Source organism: Ammodytes marinus (assembly GCF_949987685.1).
Source record: "Ammodytes marinus genome assembly, chromosome: 21".
Classification (NCBI taxonomy): domain Eukaryota; kingdom Metazoa; phylum Chordata; class Actinopteri; order Uranoscopiformes; family Ammodytidae; genus Ammodytes; species Ammodytes marinus.
Window position 1 is genome coordinate 16,909,218 of NC_137225.1, and position 26,301 is coordinate 16,935,518.

The window sequence follows — 26,301 nt, forward strand, 5'->3', positions numbered from 1 at the left end:
AGTTGTATGTGACCTGAAAAGAGGTGGCAACTTGACCCACGCCAGGAGTCCCCCATGAATGGTTTGAAATCCAGTAGGCTATATGGACATTATAGCCTATGGCAGAGGATGGATATATAGCCTACCAAAGATCACACAACTCAGCTAGATACATCATAATCAGAATCAGAATCAGAATCAGAAAGGATTTTATTGCCAAGAAGGGTTTTACACCAACAAGGAATTTGTCTTGGTGAATAAGGTGCATACAGATAGACAATAAACAATGAACGAACAGTGACTGTAATATATACAATATAACACAATATATAAACAAGTGATAAGTTAAAATAGTATAAAATAGAATAAAAACTAAGGTAGGCTACATATAGGCCTACTTAAAATTTGGGCATAGGCCTATAGGCTTCTGACCAGAGGTGTAGTAGCCTACCAGACATAGCCTGTGTTACTAACATGAATGTACCCAAGTTGACAAATCATTAAAAACAAGTGTTTAAAATCTCATTTTAAATCACCGTTGGCTGTGGCTTGTCACATTCATTCACAGGGAAGAACGGATTGACTACCACGCACTATGCTACCAACAGAGATAGAATGAGAGCAAGAGCACCATCTACTGGAGTAAATACGGTAGGCTTACCTGCTTGTAATTTAGTAGTTAAATATTCCGTATTTTTAATTTAACTGTACAAAATAAATAACTGCATATTTAGTCAGACTTTTCGTTGTTTGTGAAGCTAATACAAATCATTAGGCCTAGGCCTACATGAACAACACCGTTGAAAAGAGTGTTTTAATCGAAGACATAAAACGAAATATTTTGTTTTCGTCTTTCGCAATTATTGCAAAAGTCACACATGGCCCCAGCACTGGTTTTATTTGCATGTAAATATCTAAATATGCCAACAAAAGAACAGAGGATATAAGTTTAGTCATCGCTGATTCAGTGATCGACTGTGTCGCCTGGAGCTTCACATTTGCCGCTATCTTCTAAATCGACGCTCGATTTTGTTTTAGTTCCAGAAAAGATGGCGGACCGAACGCCTGGTGGCTCTCAAAAAGCTAGCGCTAAGGTGAATTTAATGTCTTTACTAGCGTTATCTAGGTCTTATCTGTTGCAATGAAAATAACGTAAATAATAGTGTGTCCGAACAACCATAGCCATTTTAATATTTGCAGCCCCCAGGAGACCGAGGTTACAAGTGTGCGCAACGTTAGTTAGCAAACTCCTAACGCGCGGAAGCTAACCTTCGCCTCCCTGGCTACACTGGCTAATTTATTCGAGCTAAGCTAACGGGTTAGCCACCGCCAACAGGAACAGTCAAAACAGTTAACGCAGAAAAGGGCATTGTTCTCACAGCTAACACGCTGGTATCGACATGTAAAGTATTGAGAACACATTTTCGTTGATATGTTTGTTTTGTAGAAGATGTAACTTCAGTATATTCATACTGGGGCCTAACATATTTCAGCCTTAGCTCCTTGCAACAGTCATGCGCCGCGAAATGCACTCAGTCTGAGGTGCTGCTGCAGATACCAGCCAGCTCGTAAGGCCTCTGGCTAATATTGTTCAGTTGTAGCTTCTGGCTAATATTGTTCAGTTGTAGCTTCTCCCTGATGCCCATCTGCGACAAAGTAGAAAACATGCAACAGATGCAACTTACAGAAAAGCCATCCATGTTTTTGTAGATGAACTACGAGTGGATACTTTGTGTGTTAACGGTATCGATCCTCTTTAGCTAAACTAGCTGTCTCTTGAGCAATCACCTGAATAATAATATGCTCAGACTGGAGCAGTAGTGGTCTCTGTGATGGCTTAGTGTGTTACATGAACACCAACTTCGAGTTATGTCGCTCGATTGTGAGATATCTGTTGAAAGCCAACCATGCTGTGTTTACATCGACAGGCGCTGCTTGAGAGCAAACTGAAGTCGTTCAGCATTGGCAAAATGGCAGTGGGGAAGAGGACGCTAAGCAAGAAGGAACAAGATGAAATAAAGAAAAAAGTAAGTCATGGCTATTTGACTTCCATTTAGAGAATATCTGTATTAACTGGGCATACCTTTTGTACAGATGCCCCTCTGTAATTTGATATGTATTATTTATTTTCTTTGGATCTGATTTCTCTGTTCAGGAGGATGAGCGGGCAGCAGCAGAGATTTATGAGGAGTTTCTTGCCGCTTTTGAAGGAGGAGGGGACGGCAAAGTGAAGGCCTTCGTTCGTGGTGGTATCGCAAATGCAACAAAAGGTACACCATTTCCATTATTATTCATGTATTTTCCTAAATGGATCGCATGATGTGTTGTGTTTAAGGCACATTTGAAATGCTATTGTAATTTATTGTGAAATTAAGCAAAAATGCACTCATTCTCTTTTCAGAGGAGACAGAAGCTGATGATAAGAAAGGGAAGTTGTACAAGCCCAAGTCACGTTTTGAGACCCCAGCAAAAAGCAACTTCTTGCCTTTGGACACCCCACCTCAGTTTTTAGCATTGGACAAAAGACATGTAAGTACAATCACACTCAACAAGAAGCCCATATTTTCACTGCTGTAATAAATACTGCTGTTTTTACTGTGCTGACAATATTTCCACATCTTTATTACAGTCGTCTTTGAAGAAAAATACTGAAAAGGAAAAGAAGAAGAGCAACTTGGAGCTATTCAAAGAAGAACTTAAGCAGTAAGTTTCAACACAGAAATCTAATATTGAAATTGTTAAAGGGTGGTGGAAATGAGTTGTTTTCTGGGTAAATGTTGTGGTTCTGAAAGAACCAAGCTATTAGTGAATTGAACCTAGGTCGTACTTAATTGTACTTTATGCTGTTTCCTGCAGAATACAGGAGGAACGGGATGAAAGGCACAAGCTGAAAGGACGCGTCAGTAGATTTGAACCCCTTACAGGTGCGGATGGAAGACGCTCGTGTAAGTGTCTTCAGGTTGCATGTCTGTGTGTCCCTTGTACTAACTTGGTCTGAAATGGCCCTTTCCCGCACGCCTTACTCAATTGCCCCCACACCCGCCCCCAATATCCACCTTTGCCCTGAAACAAAATTTATACTGCTTTTCTGCTTCTTTTAGCGGATGGTTCCTCAAGAAGAAACCGTCCGTCCAGTGGTAATTTTGACCTAATATAGTGGCTGTGAATATGTTCATCATGCTGAGAAAAACAGGTTGTCCTGTCAGACAGCAGTAGGAAATCCTGTTCTCTTTTCTGTCTCTGCAGTTCTGGATGATTGTGCACCAGGCTCCCACGACGTTGGCGACCCGTCCACTACTAACTTGTATCTGGGAAACATCAATCCTCAGGTGGGTCTTCATCCAAACATTCATGAAATGGAAAAGTAAGACACCGAAGACCTGATTGAGATGACTTTTCTGTGAACAGGAGGTCTTGATGTGACCCTGATCACTTTGCTCATGGCTGACTCTAAATTCCAAGTGTCAATGTGCTTTTTTTAAAATGTTGTAGATGAATGAAGAGATGCTGTGTCAAGAGTTTGGCCGCTATGGCCCACTGGCCAGTGTGAAGATCATGTGGCCAAGGACAGATGAGGAAAGGGCTCGGGAGAGGAACTGTGGCTTTGTGGCCTTCATGAATAGGAGGGATGCTGAGCGTGCACTCAAGAACCTAAATGGTACAAAATGCTATTTATTTAAATTTTATATTTTTATGTATATATATATATTTTTTTTTCAGTCATTAATGTATATATTTTTATTCCTGTCACAGGAAAGATGATAATGAACTTTGAGATGAAATTAGGATGGGGCAAAGGTGTGCCCATTCCCCCCCACCCCATCTACATCCCTCCTTCCATGATGGAGCACACACTCCCCCCGCCTCCCTCCGGCCTACCCTTCAACGCACAGCCCCGCGAGAGGCTAAAGAACCCCAATGCTCCCATGCTTCCTCCACCCAAAAACAAGGAGGAGTTTGAGAAGGTAACTCAGCATGTCAGTTTAGGATTTTTAAATGGTAGTTGGCAGTGTTTTGTTAAGTCAGCTGGTAAGATGTTAGCCCTCATACTATGCAGTCAGCACAGGTTTTAATCAAGTTTCTAAAAGTGATAGTTTGTCTTATTGACTGAATTACATTAATTTTGAACTGTATATAATTGTGGGTAAAATGAATTGTTAGCATGTGGGAAAATGCTCAGTATTGCAGAGAGGTGTTTATGGTTAATGAATACAGTGTCAGGGGTGTTTGGCCTTTTTAGTAAAACTGAAAGCAGTAAAGGAAAGTTGTTGTCTATTTGCACTATTAAATGCATTTTTTATATTTTTCACTTGTTGCCTTTTAACAATACTCACATTCTATGTCTATTATCTGATGTGACTTCATATACAGACTCTGTCGCAAGCCATAGTCAAAGTGGTTATCCCAACAGAAAGGTACATGTTTTTCTTTTTTTAAATTGGTGTACAAACGTAGACAAAAAAAAACATCCCTTAATGAAGCTAAAAGTTTGATCACTTGATCACTGCATGCTACAGGGGCTGGTCAGTAAGGGTGAGCAATGGTTGAGGCTATTGTACAGTCCCATCATACCGGTAGATAGAATCATAACGACTGACATGTTTGTTTTATACCTTGCTCTTTAACACTCCACCATCATGCATATTTCCTTTAAAAACATGTAGAAAAAACATAATTTTACTGCTTATTTATATTCAATGTGCTGCTTAGAGCCAATCATCACAATTTAAGACTATCAAAGTTCCACTCATACATAATTAAATTATTTTAATTATCTTTATTTTTTATTTTTTATTTTTTACTTTAGTGATATGTTACTCTGCCGCATACATTTGACTGATTCTAGATCTGTAGTTGTGAAATCCTGCTCTCTGGCCATTGCTCACTCAGACCGTCTACCTCCTTGGCCTCTGTCACTCTATTGGGCGCTCAGTAAATCTGGCCCCTGCCAACCAATCCAATCCAAACCTGCCACTACTAGTTTAGATATGACCTTTGACATTGGCCTTGGTGAGCAGCACAAGTTGAACTGTCTGCAGCAGCGAGGGACCTGAAAAGCCTCATGGGATGGATTGGGAAAGTATACTGAATTTTACCCCGCCATTGGTACGATCGGCTCCAATACAAGTAAATGTGATCTGTGTTGTCAAATGAAAGACATCCTTTGTCTTGTTGGCCACTTTAGGCAAATTGTATGTAGCCCTCACCATGTATCTCCCCCAAATTATCACTGAAGAACTTAAGCGGTCCCATTTGCACTGTATTCAGTCATTACCAACTCCACCAGTAGATAACATGTTTATAGCCTATTTAGCCCAACAATCCTATACTGCTTTGGTTCTTCCTGATTTCACATTAGCCAGGAGATGAGTGGGAGTTGAACGCACTGTACTGATGACTTTTCAGTTAATACAGTGTCTTTCAATGTCCCGCTCTTACTTTTCAAAGTTCTTCAGCTTCAATCTTTGTGACATTTTAATCTGAAGAAGATTTCAAAGAAAGGGTCCAGGCAGTGCAGTGCAATTTAATTAAAACAGTTTGCACTGCGGCCTTTAAGAATACGGGCATGAACACGTAACAATTTACACAAAATTTAAAAATAAACTAGTAACCTTATTAGTTGATTTTTTTTTTTTTTAGTTCATTAAGTAATATGAATGTTTAATTGTAACAGTTACTGTTATCTAAAGTTTTTGGCAGCATATATGTATTGATGTCTTATATAGGCCCAGAGGCATAGTCATAGTCATTTAATTAATGCTTGGTCACGTGACACTCATTGACAGTTGTCTCTATTGAGATTTCTCACATTCTTCAGAGTACATTGGTAATACATAGTTATTATTGTAAATATTTGAGTCATTTAAGTGACATCTTATGTCAGCTACATTAGAGCAGGTAGTAACAACAGTCCCAGAGTGTAATACCGCCAAGCATAAATTAAACAGACAGGCTTTTTGTAGTGGTCAAGTCTGGCCAGTCTGAATCTGTTTGCTTTAACTGTGTTTTTCTTGTAGGAATTTGCTCTCCCTCATCCACCGAATGATCGAGTTTGTGGTGCGTGAAGGCCCAATGTTTGAAGCCATGATCATGAACAGAGAGATCAACAACCCCATGTACAGGTCAGTGCCAAGTGCACATCGGTTAAGGATCACCATTTATCATTTTATTAAGTTTTGTGTTTTAAATGATGATGTGTATTCTCATGTTTGATGTCTTCTTCCAGGTTTCTATTTGAGAACCAGAGTCCAGCACATGTATACTACCGGTGGAAACTCTACACCATATTACAGGTTTGTTTTCTGTGTTGAAAAGTTATTGGAGTACAACGATGGCACACTATTGCAGTGGATCAGATTTGAATTGAATAAAAACCTAAACTTCTGTCCAGTGCAGCAGGCTTAGTTTTGACATTATCTGTAAATTCTTTCTTGCTCAGGGTGAAGCACCAGTCAAATGGAAGACAGAGGACTTTAGGATGTTTAAGAACGGCTCTTTGTGGCGTCCGCCTCCTCTTAATCCATACCTCCATGGTCCCTATGACGACGGGGAGGAAGAAGAGGAAGAGGAAGACGGCTCCAGGAAAGGCAATTTGAAAGAAGAGTAAGACCATTTCTTTATGAATTTTGGAATAGAATTCATATCAACGTTAAGGCATAAACTGTATCACCTCTTTATTCATCCAACTGTGTTAAAATTCCGTGCTATAAGTTAACCTGCAGTTCAATGTATTTACACTATATAATATGTAATCTCTGTAGTGAGCGAGACAAACTAGAAGAGATGCTGCGTGGTATGACTCCCAGGAGGGCAGACATAGCAGAAGCCATGTTGTTCTGTCTGGGCCGCGCTGAAGCAGCTGAAGAGATTGTGGAGTGTATCACAGAGTCTCTCTCCATCCTCAAGACCCCTCTCCCCAAGAAGGCAAGATATTACTACGCTCACAATCTGCCAAGGAAATGACCAAAAAGTCAAATTTTGTGCCAGACATTCTAAGAAATTGAATTCATATTTTTTTCATTTCAGATTGCAAGGCTGTATCTAGTTTCTGACGTGCTGTACAACTCTTCTGCCAAAGTAACCAATGCGTCTTACTACAGAAAATTGTAAGTTTATTATTGGTACACAAACACTGTCAATTTAAGATTTATATTATCCGAGTCACTGTTTCCAATTTACATTAATTCTCAAACCGTCCTCTCCACAGTTTTGAGGCAAAGCTCTGCCAGATATTTTCCGACCTCAACGCTACATACAAAGCGATACAGGGCCATCTTCAGTCTGAGAACTTTAAGGTACTAAACATCTAAATCACACTAAGAAAAGTAAACACTTCAACAATCACTTTCTCACCTACAGTCAGTAACCCAACCATCCTGGTCTTGTTTTCTTCTGTGGCAGCAACGAGTAATGTCCTGTTTCCGGGCGTGGGAGGACTGGGCTGTGTACCCGGACCCTTTCCTTATCAAGCTGCAGAACATCTTCCTTGGCTTAGTGAATCTTGCTGTAGAGAAGGAACCCGTGGTCCTCATTGTGGAGGTAAATGATGCAGCCATACTTAACCATTGTAATATCTTGTACAATAATTTTTTTTATATTAGCTTGACTTTCAAAAGCGGTTACTAATGCCTAGCTGGAATTTGTCTGTCCTGTCTTTGGTCCAGCCTGAGCCAGCAGAAGACATTGATGGGGCTCCGATAGGGGAGTACGTAGATGGCTGTCCGCTGGAGGATGTGGATGGGGTGCCGATAGACGCAGGGCCCATTGACGGGGCCCCTATTGACGGAGCCCCCCTGGATGACCTAGATGGTGTTCCCATCAAGCCCATGGAAGAAGACATAGATGGAATACCTTGTAAGTGACTTTGCATGGGTTGACGATTTGAGATGGTTTTAAACGATGATCCCGCTCCAAAGGTTCTACTGTATGCAGCTTTTCGCACAGTTACTCAATTTCTTATTTTCCTGGTTTTTAAAGTGGATCAGTCCAAGGAAGCAGCCTTCAAGGTAGCACCCTCCAAATGGGAAGCAGTGGATGAGTCAGAGTTGGAATCTCAAGGTGAGACCTCTTTTAAATGGTATAAATGTAAAGTTTGAATAAATTCGGCACATAAGTTCTGTTCAATGCATTCTTACTTTCATGGATGTTTTATTGTTTTGCTTCTTAGCTGTGACAACTTCAAAATGGGAGGTCTTTGAGCAGCCAGGAGAAACAAAGAAGTGAGTGTTGTGTGCACACTCTCTTTCGTTGATAATGCTCCGTTGTATTCTGTAATGCAGGGGTCACCAACCTTTTTGAACCTGAGGGCTACTTCATGGGTACTGAGTCATACGAAGGGCACCCAGTTTGATACACTCTTCTGAAACAACACATTTGCTCAGTTTGCCTTTAGTTATATATTATTATTATTAATGATTAATGATACTCATCTATGTGAAGACACTGATCATATTAAAGATTTCTCACAATAATTATCAACAATAACTTAAAAAAGGTAGGAAACTTTATAAGATTATTATACTATTTTTAGAACAGGCCTGAGGGCGCCTCATATGGTCCCTGCGGGCTACCTGGTGCCCGCGGGCACTGTGTTGGTGACCCCTGCTGTAATGTATATGCATTGGTGCTATCTTAACCCTTTTATATTAAACTGTTTCTATGTCTGAAGGAATGAGGATGACAGTGATGACGAGGACAGGAGCCCTCGCTCAGACGATAATCAGAGCTACTCCAACCCCATCAGAGATGACTCTGATATTAAGGGCAGGATGTCTGAAATGAACGAGGAGAAACGCACCAAGCTCAGAGAGATAGAGGTACTTAATAACTACTATCACACACTCCCACATTCTACATGCACTAGCAATAGGTGACTACATTGAAGGAAATTAAATTAATTGTTGACTATTTTCACTGTTTCATTGAACACCCAGGTTAAGGTCATGAAGTTCCAAGATGAGCTGGAGTCTGGGAAAAGGCCCAAGAAGTCTGGGCAGAGTATTCAGGAGCAGGTGGAGCATTACAGAGACAAACTACTACAAAAGGTATTGAAGGAGTTTTTGAGGATATTCACCTTTAGATATCATCAAATTGAAATTCAGGATTGGAGTCATTCATTGTGTTCCTTTTTACTGCAGGAAAAAGAAAAGGAGAAACTGGAACGGGAGAAAGAGAGGGAGAAGAAAGAGAAGGAGAAAGCTGAGTCACGGTTAAAAGAATTGAAGAAGGAAAAAGAGAAGGATGACACACCAACCAGGAAAGAGAGGTGAGGAACAATAGGCGGTGTTGCATCTGGTTCAATAAAAGGTGTAGTTCTAGTACTTCATAAAACAGTGACATATTTTGCCCTCTGGTTAATAGGAAGCGACGTCACAGTAATTCACCCAGCCCCACGCGGAGCAGCAGACGAGGTCGCTCACCGTCGCCTCGTTCAGAGCGCTCAGAAAGATCAGAGCGCTCCGACCGCTCATACTCTAAAGACGTCATTTCCCGATCTGCCCATAAAGACTCGCCGCGAACCAGCACCAAAAAATCATCCAAGAGGTAAGGCTATCTGTCCAGTACTTATAACGCTGTAAGCGCTGCTTTTTACCGTACAATCACTATTTCTCGAATATGGGCACATTTAGAAGTGTTAAAAATATCGTTTTCCCCCCCCCTGCACTAGATCGCCCTCACCTCGCACACCCAAACGATCCAAGAGGTCGCGCTCCAGGACGCCCAAGAAATCTGCTAAGAAGTCCCGCTCTAAATCACGGTCACCTCACCGGTCTCACAAAAAATCAAAGAAGAGCAAACACTGACGTCTTTATTTTCCTTTCAACCTCCAAACCAGCCTCCCTCCCTCCCCAGTCTTCCCTTTTCTGCACCGTGTTGTATAAAAGAATGACTGAATGATTTGGCAGCAGAAGATCTCTGCCTAAACGTTTATATATAGATACTGAAGAGTGGAGGGTGTTGCATGAGTTTCCATCTGGTGTATCAAATGGATGGAGCCATTGCTGTTTTATATTGTACAAAAAAATAATGTGCTTATGTGTCCTGATTCCCAAATCACCTCCCAATGGAAATCATCCATGTGGTAGACCACTCCCATAAAGAGTGTGATGACAATAGTCATATTCATGCTGTCATTTTCTGTTTTTGTAGTTCACATTAAAAGGAATTCCTAATAAACAAGGGTCATTTTTAATTCAAATGTGTACAATCAATCTTTTAATGGAATTATGTTCAGTCATATCTACAGCTACAGTAATATAAATCATTTATTTACATGTAGTTTTGGTAGCAAAATCTCACAAAATGCTGATTAGAAATTGCTTCCCACCTAGCAATTAGTTAATGGGAAGTGAAACTAGTGTTTAAGGCAGTTAAGTGAAGTCCACTATTTCAGAGCTTGGCCTGTGCCTTCCTTAGCTGATCCCTCAGTTCAAGATGAGCAATGGAAGACAGGTGCACCTCATCGGGCCCATCAGCAATGCGTAGAGTCCGCACGTATGAATACCTGAGGAAGAATCGTCGTATAGGCATCAGGAAGGAGATTAATTTAATGTTCCTTTTATTCATGTGTTAAAAAACAAACTTACATTTGTGCTAGTGGGACGTCTCCAGACACACCTGCCCCTCCATACACCTGTATGGCACAGTCCACCACCTTACAGGACATCCTGGCTGCTGCCACCTTGATCATTGCAATCTAGGAAGCAGACCAGCAACAGTTAAAAAAAAGTTCTAAATCCATACCACATACATTCTAAGTGGGTATGCTTATAAATTTTTTTCTGTTATTGGTAGGACAAGTAGGGTATACTTTTATATGGGTGTAAATCTATTTTTTGGATACTAACTTCAAAAACCTTACACTATTAAGTTAAGTATGTAGTATTTTTACTGTTGAAAACTAGTATGATTTGAGACACAGCATGTAACTAATCTAACTATGTCCAAAACTGACTGAAGTTTCACCTGTTTGCGAGCCACCCGGCTGCCCAGTGTATCCAGGGCGTGAGCAGCATGCAGAGTCAGCAGGCGAGTCTGTTCTATCATGAGACGACAATCTGCAATCCAGTGAGCAACAACTTCCTACACACACAACAGAGGACGGAGATCATGACTTCTCAAGTTGTAGCTACAACATCTCTCCACTAGGTGTCAACAGCAGGCTAGAGCTCAACACGTGCTTCGGTACACTCGCCCTGAAAAATAAAATGTAAGGAATCTGGGGTCAATATTCACGTACATGTTGGTACAGTTTCTTTCCAAATGTACTCCTGGAGGCGGCACGCTGACAGAGCAGCTCCAGTGCGAACTCTGCCAGACCCACAGCTCTCATACAGTGGTGCAGCCTGCCCGGCCCAAGGCGACCCTGGGCTATCTCAAATCCCCTGCCCTCTCCTGGAAACAATAACACAGGTGGGACACAACACAGACACAACACAGGAAGAGATACCATGAATTCTCACAGAAGGGAGATTATTATTATCTTTGACTTTGTGAGCTCAAACATAATTGTCAAACCAATATCACTTTCAAAACATAATAAAAGGAATGATAAGGATTAATATATTTGTATGACTTAATAGGGGTTGCGTGCTTCTTAAGAACACTAAGTGTGAGTAAATATGTGAAAGGCGGAAACAGACACCAATACGTTTTCTCTTACCCAGGATAATGTAGGAGGAAGGGACCTGCACATTTTCAAAGTGCACTTCAAAGTGGCCACCATGGATGGCGTCTGAGTACAGAAACAAAACAGAAATGTTCAGGAAAGCTCATTTGTCATGAATGTTTGCATGCTAAAAATACATTCATAAAATACATGGAAAAAACATTCACACATGAAAATGTAATGACATAATCCTACCATCCTGTCCAAACACAGTGAGCGGTCGGACGAGCTTTACACCTGGTGTGTCCATAGGGACGAGGATCATACTGTGTTGGCCATGCCTAAGAAAAAAGTAAATAACCAAAGTTTACACCAACAACAATTTGACTGTTTTCCTTACATCTAAAATTCCACAACCACCATGTAAAATAGTGTCATGCTGCCAGTGAGAATGCCTTTAATTTGACTCCCTTTTGCAAACAAGATTGGGTGTGTACTGACAGAACAAGGATAAAGTGTATTACATATCTTGGGTGTGGGACATTTTTTATTGTTTTGTTTAGTTTTCCTTTCATGAACATCTTAAATGTTGTCACTATTGAGCGTTATATTACAAGATTGTTTCCAATTACACACAAACCACAAGATTTAGGTGGGAACAACTGCCAGCCAGATAAACCTGATACGTTTTTATGTCATGTGAATCAGGCCGCTAGACAGGGGAGTTAAGATTCAGGTGCATTCTGGGAAAGTACGCCCTGTTACCTAGCCAAAGTCCATTTCAATCATAATAGTAGTGCAGAGGATGACGAATCAGAAAAATAGCATGAGGTGCAAAAGCCACACTGACAAGCACAAAGTCATTCAAATATAATATGCATAGAAACAGGAGTGAAACATTCATTTTTTAAAAATATATACTTCCACTCACTACAATAGGAAAAAGACGTGTCAATATTATTCATAACACCAACTATTTTACTGACCTGCTGCCGGCATGCTGAGAACCGCTCCTGCACATCACAATGGCCACCTTGCATTTAGGATTGCCGGCCCCTGGTGGAAAACAGTCAGAGCAGCTGTGGTTCATTTGTATTCATGCTTTGTTGCAGTCTGGTGGTGTGACAAACAATGGGACTAGCAACTTTTCACTGTCCAACTCTGTCCTTGGCCACTCCACGACCTGCTTCGGAAAACCATGTGTGTGTGTGTGTGTGTGTCGTTTACTTAGAAGTGCTAAACATGGATGTGACCAGTAACTGAGTTATGTCACGAAAATGGCCAACTGAGAAAGCCATGGGACGATTAACATTTCCTGATGTCGATTTGAGTAACATTTAATTTGTCATATCGCCATCTTGTATGTTTGGGAGAAACTAAACTTGATTATTTGCTGTTGAAATGCTTATTTTAGGGCAGTAAAAACATACAAAACACCCACTAGAGGGCAACATAATATAGATACTTTTTTACACAAACTCATAACAGTGAAAACAAAGTGATGATGAGAAATGTTTGATGACAACATAGTTAAGAGTGGCCATGAGTGATACTGACCAAATTCAAAAAAATATTTGGAATTTCCCTGGTTGGGAGTCTTCTTTCAGACAAACTGTCTCCCTTGCGGCCCTGGATCCCTAGGGCGCACAGATTGACCAATAGTCTGCCTTCCTGTCTATACTCCTGTCCCAAGTGGCAAACCTGTCCACGGAGGACTGGACACATGGACACCAGGCAGCAACAGACGTGCCATCAACGGTCTGAATATTCACAGCATGAGTGCATTGTGGACTATCGTACAAACACAATCTGACAGATGTTTAGTGTTTCAACACAGGCTCTGATTGCAGAAATCTAAACAGACACATGCAATGATTATGCTCGCACTGTAACTAAGTACAAAAAAATTAACACCAGACTCCACTCAACAAAAAAAACAAAAAACAGACACATTTCTAAGGAAAGCCCGTTTGGCTCGGGGGCAGGTTGGGTTTCCCCGTGAGTCTTGTGATCCATAATACAAGGTGAGCACTGCTGGCATGTGACAGTCGTGCCCAAACATGTCCCATCACCTCTGGAATGAAAAATAAACCTTCCCAACCCAGCAACGCGTCCTCCTGAGAATTGACATTCCACATCTTTTGTTATGAGGCTTTTTTCAACTTTCATGTCAGTATGACAAACGTGAATAAACAAATGCTGAATGTTAAAAAAAGAAATAAGAATAATTTGTATATTTTCTGTTCCCAATTCCATTTGCATTGTTGATTTTTAATGAATTGATTTATCAACAGACACATAAAGAGGGACAGAGAGGGATTAAAAAACAAGGACAGAGAGGGATTAAAAAACAATTTTTGAGGAAGCTGAAATTCCAGTCGTGAAAAACCAAAAGGAAACCCAAACCGTTCATAAATTACAAGTTAAAAGTATTTCGCGCAGAAAGCTTTCATTAAGTCCAGTGATTTATTGCTTCTGTGACTGAGGTTGTTAAACAATGTTTACAACACAATGTAATAAACCAATAACTGATCCCAGGAAAACCACAATAAGCTGTGTAAATAGTGCAATGTGGTATGTTATTTATTTTATATCCTAATTTTTTTCTTAAAATAAACAGAGGGCAGCCACCAAGACACTCCTTCTTTGAGAGATTAAGTTCACAACTTATATGAAGTTGAAAAATGGCTTCTCTTTAAACACATATTCTTTGCACAGTACTGCATACAAAGACAGTAAGGAATTTTTATTTATCTGTTTATCCTACAATAACACACACACACACACACACACACACACACACACACACGGACACACACACACGCACGCATGGAGAGCTACGTGGAAAAGAGAGTGTGTCAGCAGGGCAGGGAGTGGGGCGGGCTGAGGCACACCAACAGTCACTTCAGTCCTGTGGTGCATACAGCATTTCTCCACAGGATTCATAGAAACTGTTAGGTGTGTGATTTAAGAAGGATTTATATCGTCAACTGCTCAAATCCCACACAAGGAACAGACACATGGTAAGACCTTTATGTCAACTCTACCTACCACTTCATTTAAGATTTTGTGACTTTTTACTACTACCAAACAGGTATTTGAATGTTTTCATTCTACAAAAATGAATTGCATATGGAGTACTGTTTGGACCTAACATGTTATGCTATTCTATTTGTTTTTATTGTTAACTTGAAGTCAATCAACAAGCTCAGTGCATTTTACATTTCCTAACTGCACCATGATTTATACTGAAATGTGTTGTACTTTGTTTTTCCTGATAGTCAGAGGTTCACTTACTGTAAGAGTGAGTGGAACAGTCAAAGTCCTGCCCAGAGGATCTTTTATGACATTATTAAAACAAGAGTGAGGTAATGATAACAAGCTAAACTTAGTCTGTTCCCTTCGGTTTGCCTGTTTACAGTCATCTCTGCAGAGTCTCTCTAAAACATGTGACATATATGACTAAAGCTTGTCATCATTATTCATATTTAAATTATTATTATACTAATTGTTATCATTATGAGTAATTTTGGTGTAGTAATTAACCAAGGCTTTGTCTTTATATGTAATAGGAGAATTCAAAATGATTTGTTTTTTTGATGTTAAAAGTAATTTTTTTAATTTTTACATCAGTAATGTTTAAACAAACAGCAGTGAAACAAGGCTATATTTAATTATGATCCATTACTGACAAAAAAGTATTACTAGTACTACTACTATTAGTAGTAGTAAAAGTATTACTATTCATTGCATTATTAAACTATTAAATAAATACCCAAATATACATATCTTGGCCTTCAACTAGATTTTATCTCAAATTAGCTTGTGATGACCAAACCACCACATTTAATTACATAAAAACACGTATAAACCTATTACGCTGCACTAACCGATGAAGCAATGCTATTGACAGCACTGGAATTCTTGGCATTTTTGTGCATGTTCCGATGAACATCTGTTTAACTACCTTCTGCTTCTCCCATACCGGGGATAATTATCCATTATATAAAAAACTTGGACACTTTTCATAAACAGCTGTTGTAATCTTAGCAGTGACAGTGATTTAAAAAAAAATATGCCACGCATGATATTCTGATTCTCACTCAGCCATATCTTTATGTGAACTTCCAACCAAAACTATCAACTCAGTTTGTTCAAGTTTAGGAGATATTTTTCAAAGCAACAAGAATGATCTGTGCTTTAGATGAGAGCCAGAAAGAGTCACTGCGTACCCCCACGTACAACACCACCATGTTTTCACAAAAGCTCATAAGACAGGACATCTCCATTTGGAGGGAACAACTGGGGATGAAAGTGTACTTCAAGGGGATGTCCTGTGAAGCCAGTCAATACCCCATAGAGTAAAAGCAACATCCTGGGTTTGAATATGTCAAGAGACCTTGTTTGCTATTTCGTGTCATCCTCTTCCCTCCCTCAACACATTTCCTGTCGTTCCCCACTTTGACCAAATCCTACAGACAAATTTACATGTATCATTGAAAGAAGGAAAATACATTGGAAGTGTATCTATACAGAGAAAAAGCACTACCCATAATACTTAGTAGATGTTATCAGTTTTTAAGTGCAGCTGTTATGCATTTGGGACAGCTTTACTGATCTTTTTACATATAAAATAAAATAATTTAATAAAAAGCTATTGTGATTAAAGAAGTAGTGAACCAAATGCTGCCATTTCTTAGTCCATACATCACTTAGTATCCAACAGAATACAAACGGTAATTAGTTGCAAGTCTCCTGTCCGCTTTTTTCCCTTTGTGTTCACTGGGGTTATTCAAGCCCACACACAGTTCAGACAGACAGGGCTTAAGCCATTAGGGAAACCATGCAGGACAGATTCCTTAGTTTGATACAATGCAGAAAGAGCTCCTTTTTCCTGTTTCTGGTGAAAAGCAGCTAATGGTTAACAACTGCACTCCATTTCTAATTGCACAACAGTGCTGTGTATAAGAGGGTCATTTGTGTGTTATTTAAATTCTCTAAATTGTTCTATGTTTTGTTTTTTTGTACAGAAAAGAATGGATGAGTTCTATTATCCCGACGATATGGACGCCAGCTTCAATGAGAGTTACGAATACGAATACGACTATGAACACAGCGTTTGTGACAAGGAGGCAGTGCGCTCCTTTGCCGGCGTCTTCCTGCCAGTGATCTATGGCCTGGCTCTGGTGCTGGGCCTGGCTGGTAACGCTCTGGTGGTGGTGGTCTACGTGTCAAAGCTGCGCCTACGGACCCTGACCGACATGTGCATCCTCCACCTGGCCGTGTCCGACCTGCTGCTGCTCTTCACTCTGCCGTTCTGGGCCGCCGACGCCGTCCACGGCTGGAAGCTGGGCCCGGCCGCCTGCAAGCTCACCTCCTTCCTCTACAGCACCAACTTCAGCTGTGGCATGCTGCTGCTGGCCTGCATCAGCGTGGATCGCTACCGGGCCGTAGCCCAACTACCAGGGGGAAGCACATGTCTCCAGGGAAGGAGGCGCTGGCTCCTGGTGTGCGCGGTGCTCTGGGCTGTAGCCGGCTTCCTCGGCCTTCCTGAACTGGTCTTCTCTACGGTGAAGCATTCCCATCACAGGACGGCCTGTACGTCTGTTTACCCAGCCAGCATGGGCCGACCTGCCAAAGCCTCTCTGGAGCTGCTGGAGGTGACCCTTAGGTTCCTGCTGCCTCTGTTGGTCATGGTGGTGTGCTACTGTCGGGTGGGCCGGGCGCTGAGCCGGGCGGACGGCTTGCGGAGGGACAGGAAGTGGCGTGCCTTGAGGGTCTTGCTGGCTGTGGTGGCTGTGTTCCTACTCACCCAGCTGCCCTACACCGTGGTCAAACTGTGTCGAGCAATGGACACCATCTACCACCTGGTGACCGACTGCGAGGTCAGCAAGGGCCTGGATCGGGCTATGCAAGTGACGGAGAGCCTGGCGCTGACCCACGCCTGCATCAACCCCGTCCTCTACGCCTTCATAGGGTCCTCCTTTAGGGGACACGTCCTCAAGGCCGCAAAGCATCTCGGGCAGCGCCTCGGGAGACACCCAAGACATGTCAACGAGGAGCCAGCAGTGGAGATTGCACTCAAAACGTGCACTCAAACGCAATCCCAGTCTGGTTCAGAAGACCAAGCCACCAGCACCTTTACTATTTAAGACTCAAAACGTGTATCTATTGTTCCTGTAAACAACTTTACAAAAATTATATTTCTATGTATATATATTTTCACATCGTGCAAGATAGACATCATTAACCAGAAATATTGATTCTTAGGTGTCATAAATATGTGTGTACAGTTAAGTGATATGCACTAAGCAAAGTATTTTGTATAACTTATGTTTTTTGTTAAATAAAAGAATAAAGATTTTTAAAAGACCAACATATGTTGCAATTATGCAGTTGAAGCTCAAGAGGCTCTGAGGGCTTCTACAACAAAACCAATTCAATTCAACAGTCTGCCTTTCACGAGATCATCTGCATCTTGTTTGAATACATCCCGTGCCTTTGGGTGGGGAAAAGTGTCGGCTAGATTGAACAGTGGGTAACCCATTAAGGCGAAAAAACATTTGGCAAACAAACACAGAGCAGCAAACAGCAGGAATGACCGCTCCGTGCCATAAACATGGGAAGCGGCATGTTCCTTAGAAGAGCCAAAAGCGTAACTGGTGTTTTTCTTTCTACCTTGGAAGAATAAATGGTTTGTAGTGGAGCACAATTCAGAATTCTATTTAACTAACTTAACTCCATTACTTTAATCAAGCTGGTACACACTGCAGCTATGACAAAACATCCCGACCAGATCCAACACAGATAACTCATAAAGATGTTTAGAGGTAAAACCTTTCGTTGTTTACCATTTTTTCCATCTGCAGTACACGTTAGTCATCCTCTTTCCACTGTAACAGCTTGGATGCGTGTCTGACTAGAGACAATAGTTTAGGCTACAGTTTCAATAGTCTCCAAGTACAGTTAGGTTGCATGTTGCAAAACTAAACAAAAGGTAAACACACAGGATGCTTTCATTTGAGCATAACCTTTCATAGTTGTGTCTCAATAAGCCATTGTGGAATTCTGCATCTACAATCTGCCTTTCATTTAAATGTATGGGCGGACCCAGATGTACATCAGGCTTTTCTTACAGAGTAAAGGAACAAGTCATTTGTTTTCAGACATTTTGTGTCCTAACATTATGGACTGTAACACCAAATCATGTCGTTGTTTGACTTAAGGATCCTAACTTGACCTGAAGGGAATCAAAACATAATGACTCGTATGATGATTCAATTCCACCAGCATTTATAATGTTAAACACCCGTACAGTCGCCTTCGCTTGCGTGAGTGTTTATGCAAATACAAAAGGCCTATGGCTTTAGGATACAAGAATGCAGGTCTGGGAATCATTTTGGTACATTATCATGCCCATGGGACAGTGCTACATAGATCCAACGTCACAGTGACTGATCGGCAACATCCACAGACCCGCCCATCTAGCTACTCAACCAAGAAGAACATAAGAAGAAAGAAAGAAGAAAACGCCATCTTTCTGGAGTGCATGTGGATTACAATGTGATTATTTCCAGTAGGTTTAACTTCAGTTTGGAAGGTAAGTCCATAATAGGTAGCGGTCATTCAAAAACAAGCCAAAGTTGAAACTGCTATTGTGTAATCATAATGAAATACAGCAAAGAAGTGTTACATTTCAGTCCTCTATTGTGCAAAAATAAACAAATCCACAGATCCTCCTTTAGGGGACAAGTTGGCCGACAACTTATTATGACACACCCATGATGTCAGCCACACTAAATACGATACCATTAGCAACACAACATCCTTTCACCCAATTAACACAACATTGTCTAAATTTACTTTCCCTTTTGTTGTTATGACAACCTCTGTTGTTATGACTCGTTGCATAGCTTAAAAGCACTATTCACTCTTGAATGGTTTGCCACAAACGCACCTACAGGTCATAGAATGTATGGTAGTTGCTATCAACCTATCAGCAGAGAGATATATTCATTCAGGAATGTGTTCTCTGAACCCCAGAGGATTTTGTCTACTGATGGAAATTTCCCTTCCAGGAAATAGAAAAACAGTAAGGGAGCTAATGACCTATCAAAACACTATAAACCTTTATGACAGGTAGGACCATGCACTAAACAAAAACAATAATTTTTAAATGGAAATTCTGCTCGTTTTCGGTGAACCAAAACGCTTCAAATTTTCGAGGGCAACTAGTATAATGTGCAGTTTTGAAAAAAACAACAAGCCACCGTTTTCCTTCAAACTGGAAGTCAAAACCTCAGACCGCATCTGTCTCAGAGGAAACATCTGGAATATCTTTTGGTTCTGTGATTGAGGAGGTGTCCAACAAACATCTAAAAACCCTAATATGAGTTGAGGACATAAAGAAATAACTGTTTCTTAAATCCTAAAGACTTAATTCATAGTTTATATTGTTGAACTAAAAAGTATTTATAGTGGTAATCAAAGTTTGAGGTCATAGCACTATAAACCAGTAACATACTGACTCACACACGAATCACAGATAAGTCTTAATGTCTCAATTCAGTGTAGCGTCAACAGTTTGGAGGCATTTACAGTTACACTAACATGTATACAATGGGCATTTAGTGATCTTTGTCACCTTGAATCATCACACTGACTCCAAGTTGTGTTTTGAAACCATGCCCTTTTACTGGTCCAACCGGCTGGCAAACTGAAGCCACTCTTAAAAATATTTTCCAGAATGAAATGGATTTTGTATTTTTAGCTGGAAACCATGTTGTATAATACTACTTGTATGAGTCATCACCACTGCTTCTTTGTTGTCCATATGTTAGCAGTTTGGGTAAGTATTTATCTCTATCGTGCTTTGTTACGGTAACATCTTGATTACATCTAAAATATCTTGAGTACTTAATGGGCAGTAACTTTATTTCAGTTCGACCCTTTTAAAAACATTCTTTGATTTAAGGGGACTTGCTGACTTAATTGATGATTTAAAGCAAGGAAAACAAGACAGATATACACCACTCCCTGCTGTGTGTTGACTTGTGTCTAATGGCATATTTGGTACTAAATGGAGCAGAAAACTATTCATTGCTCTTGGTGGGATAAAATAAATCTTCTTATATAAATATTAGAAATGGAAATGGACATACCACTGCTCCACCATTTCTTTCCATTTATGACGTAGTTGTCCTCATCCCTGCAAAGAGTGCACTCCATGTTGGTTGCATCACTGGAGGCCACATCGGGCTCTGTGGATGGGAGCACAGGTTATCTTAAAAATCACAAAAAATTATATTCTAAATTATCTAAAAGATAATAAAAAAATTAAATAAATAAGACTGAACTTAAGTCTGTAATAAGTTGCACATCTCCAGTCCCCTGCATTTGCTTTTAGTTCTAACTTTTTCCAAAATTCCAGCCCAAACCACAAGCAGAGGCATTTTCATACTTGAACTTTACAAAAACAATTACATCCAAAAACGTCAAAAGTACCCATTGTTTCTCTTCAAAAGCTAGAGGTTTCTGTTTCTTATAATTCAACCAAACTGGGGACAAAAAACAGCCTGAAACACCTCTTATTAACATCTGTTATTACGAAAAACCATAGGGGAGGTTCACACCCACTGTAATCATCGCTGGCAACCTAATGTCGCTGTTTCCAAGCAATGTGGACAGCAGAGGAGAGAACACAGGGAGATATTACTCATAGAGAGCTAGTGTTTGCTGTTGGAATGTAGAATTTCCAAACAAATAGTTTTTTACAGTAGTTGGTAGCAGCCGGGCAGCAGTCTAACCTGTCTCATTTAACACCAGAACCATCAAATGGAATGTTTGGCAGAAAACCTCAGCAAATATTTGAGTTCTGAACATAAGCAGGACATTTGCTCTTGGATTATTACAGCAAGTGTTCCAAGAAGCTCCCTAAATAATTTTATTTCTTCATTTACAAGCCCTACACTTTCATCACTTACGTATATCTCCACTGCTTCTAGAGAATGTGGTGTGTTTACTTTGTCCAGTATTTGGTATGCTCAGTAACATACAGCATGAAGCACATATTTAAATACCTGTCATACAGAAACAGGAGCGGATCTCTCCTCTGAGCAGAGGCTCCAGCCATTTCTTCTTCTGCTCCTCACTGCCAAACATGTGGAGCACCTCCATATTGCCTGTGTCTGTGGCGAAACACCATATCACAAACACAGACACACACAGTAAGTTTGAAAATAAAATGTCCTCCAGGACTTGAATTACAATGTTTTACCTGATTTGACAAAAACAAAAATCTTAAAAAACGTCAGTTTGGGGTATTTGTATGTTCAAAAAATCCAAAATGAATGGTTATGATAAAAAGTTGCCATTGGATAGGATTTTACCTGACTATGCAAGATATTATGCAGAACATGAGGAAATGTAATCTATGTTGAATCTACAGTATATAAAGTGCAAGGTCATGTTTTAAGTATTACATTGTCTATGGCCTCTTAATGATGTCTAAATCTAACACCATGTGGGATGTTTTACCAGGAGCCTGGCAGTTGAAGACTTCGGGGGCAAAGAGGCAGCGTCCAGTTTCCTCTGCAATATAAGCGTAGTCCAACTGACTGAGACCACTAACTGCAGGCAGGAACAGGTTCCAAAGCCCTGCCTCCCTGGCTTTCACCTGGGGACACACACATATACACACATTATTCGGAAATACAAAGTTTTTATGTACTGAAAAGAAAACTGAACGCTTGTTTAATAAATAGATGGATTTGGAATGGATTCTTTGTTTATTGAAACTTGAAATGATGGACTGCAATGTGTGGCTGACTCAGAAGGGAGGAGCCCTGTATAAACATGTTTTAAACAAACTTGGCCTTTGAAAATGATGGATAGATGTTTTGAAGTAGCACTTTATTGAAGTTATTTTATGGATGCTTTTCTTTTGCTCTGTATTGTTGGTTGTATATGCTTTTGAAAAGGAAATGTAGCCACCAAATTAAATAAAAAAAAAACATTTAAAAAAATATTTTAATTTTTTACATACCTTTAGTTCTTCTATTATTTGGGGTGTGTGCCACCTCTGTGGAGACTGAGCATGTTGGGAGTAGTACTCTGCGACTTTCTGGAGAAAACCATTTTTGACACGATTGTTAACATTGAACCATTTTCTTTTGAAGTCTATACTCACGTAATTACTGAGAAGCTGTACCATAAAAAATAGATAGTCTTCCTACTTTACAGTGTGTCAATGTAGTTATTTCTGCAGTTGTTTTCTATAGGAGGAACACATTGGTATACACAATCTGTCTCAAACAGGATTTAGAAACGCAGCTATTTATCTGCTGCACTGCATTAAGACTGATATGATGCCCTGCCAATGTTGATGATTCTGCTTGCAATATAATTTCTGTTATCAATAGACTCCTTGTGCTTTCGCTGGAATGAGTGATTCCTGACTGCATGAATGATTTGGTGTGCTGTGACAAATCCGTTCATGTGCAAGTTAAAAGTCCATCGGGGCAAAACAAATGTCTCTTTTGTGTCTCTGGCGCCTCTTGGCACTGACCTCCTGAGCAGGAAGCACGTATTGTCCCATGAAGTCTTTGACCTGTTGGAGAACGGCCTGGCCTTTAGCTGTCTGCAGAAACAGACTGTCTTCTGTCAGACATGGGACAGACCTGGAAAGAAAACACACCTCACAAGTCAACAGAGAATATTAGAAGCAGCAGCTGGATGCCAAATTCCCATTTATGCTGGCTACAGTTGAGTCAGCAGGTGGAATTAATCTTGTTACTTGTAGACAATAACATTGAGTTTGGACACTTTTCTATTCTATTCTATTCTATACTATGAATGCTGACTATATCAAGTTATTATTCATTATATTAGCACATATCAATAACATTAATAGCTGCAAAACAGTCAATGACTTTCAAAAACTTCTATCAACGTCAGTGGTCATCTGTGACAACTTCTGGATAGAACGACACCAGCAAAGTACATTTGAGTCAGAGAGCCATTGACATCAAAGAACCAACACAAACATCCACTCAGAAGTAACTGTCGAGTCACTGTGTTTTTCCAACGTCCCATGTTAAAAACCTCCAAAAATATATTCTCATGTAGCTTTAGTAGCCTTTACTTGAACCAACCTCTGTGCAAGCTGCAAGGCAACCTTAGCCAAGGGCTCCACACAGTGGCCGAACTCAGCAGCATTGGGAGCACTGGCATTACCCATCAGGTGGCGTGCATAGACCCCCTGATGGATAATAAAGGTGAATAAAAGGAAATTGACAAATATTAGATTCAAATCTACACAGTGTAATTAACCAGCAATAGCAATCCAATATTAGACATTTTAAGTATCCCAACTTGGGAGGATCTTATACCGCAGTTAGAATTTCAAATCTGTATTTCACTAATACATTTGTTGTAAAACTTGTTATGTATAAGTGTATGTACAGACCTGGGCAATCCCTGCCATTTTAAAGACAGACAGTGCCATGTAGAAATTCAACTGTGGCAAAGCAGATGGAATTCCCCGGCACTGGCAGTATATAGAGATCAAGTCATCAACAGTTGGGATACCTTCTCCTCAGCAGCAGAGACAAGGCGACATAAAAGGTACAAAAATTAATGGGATAGAGACCAAGTTAAGACAATGTATGTTGTAAATTTACAGTAAGAACACAATGCTATTCAGAGTTGATCATTCTTTGCCATTATTACCTTCTATCCCTTTTAAGCTACTAATTGTGCTCATGACATTGAAGCTCTTGGGCAAGTTGTGAGGCATGAGGAAGTAAGCCAAATCAGCAAAGGGCTGCCCAGTGGTAGACAGTTCCCAGTCCAAAACTGCTATCACACGTGCCTAATGACATTAAAAGCACTCTGTAAAGCGCCACAGCCACGTGAAGCATATAGATAATAATTATAATTTTTTGAAAAGACGTACGTACCTCTGTCGGATGGAATATCAAGTTGTCCAATCGGAAATCTCCATGGACAAGCGTCACCTGGTTATCGTCGGCTGGCAAATTACTCATCAACCACTCAGACAGTTCATTCATGGCAGGGATGTCTCTGTGGGCCGCTGCAGTGTACTGCTTTGTCCAGGTGGACACCTTTATACAAGGGGAAAAAACACTTCGGAATGCTACAGAAGTAAATGTGTAGAACATGGGTATTGTTATTTTGATTAAACGGTTGCTGTGTGTTATCTCACTTGTCTCTTGCAGTAGCCTGATCCTTTCCCGTACCCTTGAAGGTTCAGTGATGCAAGGTCCAGTGTGTGTAGCTTTGCCAACACTTCCGCTGCAGCCACATAGAGAGCCGTTTTCTCTGCTGCACTCACTCCAGGGAGACGCAAATCCCTAAATATACGCCCCTGTAATAGGAACGGATAAACAAGAGGATCCGTCAAAATATGTATATTTTCATTTAGCAATTATCTGTTTGAAAAGTACATGTTTAGAACCTTGGCATAAGTTAGCGTGTGTGTGTGTGTGTGTGTGTGTGTGTGTGTGTGTGTGTGTGTGTGTGTGTGTGTGTGTGTGTGTGTCCACAAGCACACACACAGGTGAGTCCAATCTGATCTTTTTATCATTAGAATATAGAGTAAAGGTCAAGCAAATAGATGCCAGGACTTTATACTCATGTGAAATTTGGCCTTGCAAGCTCACATACCTTCACATGCTCCATCAGGTAGAACTCTGTTCCAATGACTTCAGCATCAGAGCAGTGCAAGACAGGCTGAGGTACAGGGAAGCAGGCAGAGAACAGGGCCATCTGCACCCGATACTCCCTGTCCATCTGAATACAGAGTCACAAAGATCCACCATTCTTTACTTAAAGATCACCCATACACTAACACTAGGCCTAAAGATATTCTCTTCACACCTTCATACTTTCGGAACAAGTTAAATTTATTAAATAACTATACCAAATTACATAGGCCTACTTCCATTCTTTGAAGGAAACTTTTTTTTTACATTGTTTTTAGAAAGCTGTAGATTTAATTAAAATGTATTAACTCAACAGTGCTGAAAAATAAAAACAGAAGAACAGAAAAAAACATACATTTTACCAAACCTCACCTTGTGAGCCCCTGGCAGCAGCTGTCCTGGGGGTTTCTTCCTGAGGACATAGCTTCTACGTGGTGTTTGAATCAGGAAGGTTGGGTTGGACTGACCAGCACTGGTAAAAGAGACAACAGGCAAAGCTTTTTAGCTCGTTATATGTTGACACTTCTTGTACAACATTAGCTTCCAGAGAAACTGTAAAAACAAACGAAACAAAACAAAAATAAAAGCTATACGGCATACCTATACTGTCTGACAGTGAGTGTGTCATTATTTGACACCAGTGACTTGACAGACAGATATCGCTGAAGTCTGCCAACGTCGAATTCATGTTGCTTTCGAACAGGAGTTGTCTGCTCTTCCATGTCTTCTTAGACGAGTAAATTAATAATTACCAGGTGCATTCTGTTGTTTTACCACTTTTGATAGTGGTGGGAGCGTTTTACGGCTGCGCACACCAACGTAACATCCTCAATAAAAAACAAACAATTATATTTATCGTAATTTATCTTACAGAAATGCAGCAGTTTGAATACTCAATTAAAGGAAATATTCTACGGTCGACTCAAATCACCGAAAGACGTGTGAAACAGAAAAAATACTCCTATAATAATGTAGGAACATATCGATGTG

The 26,301-nt window shown here is 40.4% G+C and overlaps 3 protein-coding genes across 8 annotated transcripts; 2 read left to right on the forward strand and 1 right to left on the reverse strand.

The window, feature by feature from the left end:
• Window positions 1-1,027: 1,027 nt before the first annotated feature.
• u2surp (U2 snRNP-associated SURP domain containing) lies at window positions 1,028-10,123 on the forward strand. Of its 4 annotated transcripts, none has more exons than XM_080050332.1 (26): window positions 1,028-1,073; window positions 1,908-2,006; window positions 2,135-2,249; window positions 2,381-2,508; window positions 2,609-2,682; window positions 2,836-2,924; window positions 3,081-3,116; window positions 3,226-3,308; window positions 3,472-3,637; window positions 3,733-3,944; window positions 4,351-4,394; window positions 5,997-6,101; window positions 6,206-6,272; window positions 6,419-6,582; window positions 6,741-6,903; window positions 7,006-7,085; window positions 7,187-7,274; window positions 7,381-7,518; window positions 7,644-7,833; window positions 7,957-8,037; window positions 8,147-8,198; window positions 8,648-8,795; window positions 8,913-9,023; window positions 9,117-9,244; window positions 9,340-9,522; window positions 9,647-10,123. In XM_080050332.1, the coding sequence occupies exons 1-26, from the start codon at window positions 1,029-1,031 to the stop codon at window positions 9,780-9,782; spliced, it is 2,925 nt and encodes a 974-aa protein (XP_079906458.1). In that variant the 5' UTR covers window position 1,028; the 3' UTR covers window positions 9,783-10,123. The 4 variants fall into 4 exon arrangements, with proteins under 4 accessions (XP_079906458.1, XP_079906459.1, XP_079906460.1 ...); XM_080050333.1 differs by having other exon boundaries at window positions 2,836-2,903; XM_080050334.1 differs by lacking the exon at window positions 3,081-3,116.
• A 58-nt stretch (window positions 10,124-10,181) lies between these two features.
• On the reverse strand, window positions 10,182-26,201 carry acad11 (acyl-CoA dehydrogenase family, member 11). Of its 3 annotated transcripts, none has more exons than XM_080050338.1 (20): window positions 25,912-26,201; window positions 25,684-25,783; window positions 25,274-25,399; window positions 24,813-24,974; window positions 24,547-24,711; window positions 24,317-24,458; window positions 24,054-24,175; window positions 23,740-23,846; window positions 23,154-23,265; window positions 22,632-22,709; window positions 22,124-22,262; window positions 21,667-21,774; window positions 20,749-20,847; window positions 12,574-12,643; window positions 11,843-11,928; window positions 11,642-11,713; window positions 11,219-11,373; window positions 10,945-11,061; window positions 10,566-10,675; window positions 10,182-10,483 (listed from the first exon to the last, which is right to left on the reverse strand). In XM_080050338.1, exons 1-20 carry the CDS (start codon window positions 26,031-26,033, stop codon window positions 10,369-10,371), a joined length of 2,307 nt encoding a protein of 768 aa, XP_079906464.1. In that variant the 5' UTR covers window positions 26,034-26,201; the 3' UTR covers window positions 10,182-10,368. The 3 variants fall into 3 exon arrangements, with proteins under 3 accessions (XP_079906464.1, XP_079906463.1, XP_079906462.1); XM_080050337.1 differs by having other exon boundaries at window positions 24,054-24,178; XM_080050336.1 differs by having other exon boundaries at window positions 24,054-24,181.
• ackr4b (atypical chemokine receptor 4b) lies at window positions 14,503-17,855 on the forward strand. Its single transcript, XM_080050339.1, has 2 exons — window positions 14,503-14,610; window positions 16,618-17,855. The coding sequence occupies exons 1-2, from the start codon at window positions 14,608-14,610 to the stop codon at window positions 17,737-17,739; spliced, it is 1,125 nt and encodes a 374-aa protein (XP_079906465.1). The 5' UTR covers window positions 14,503-14,607; the 3' UTR covers window positions 17,740-17,855.
• Window positions 26,202-26,301: the final 100 nt, after the last annotated feature.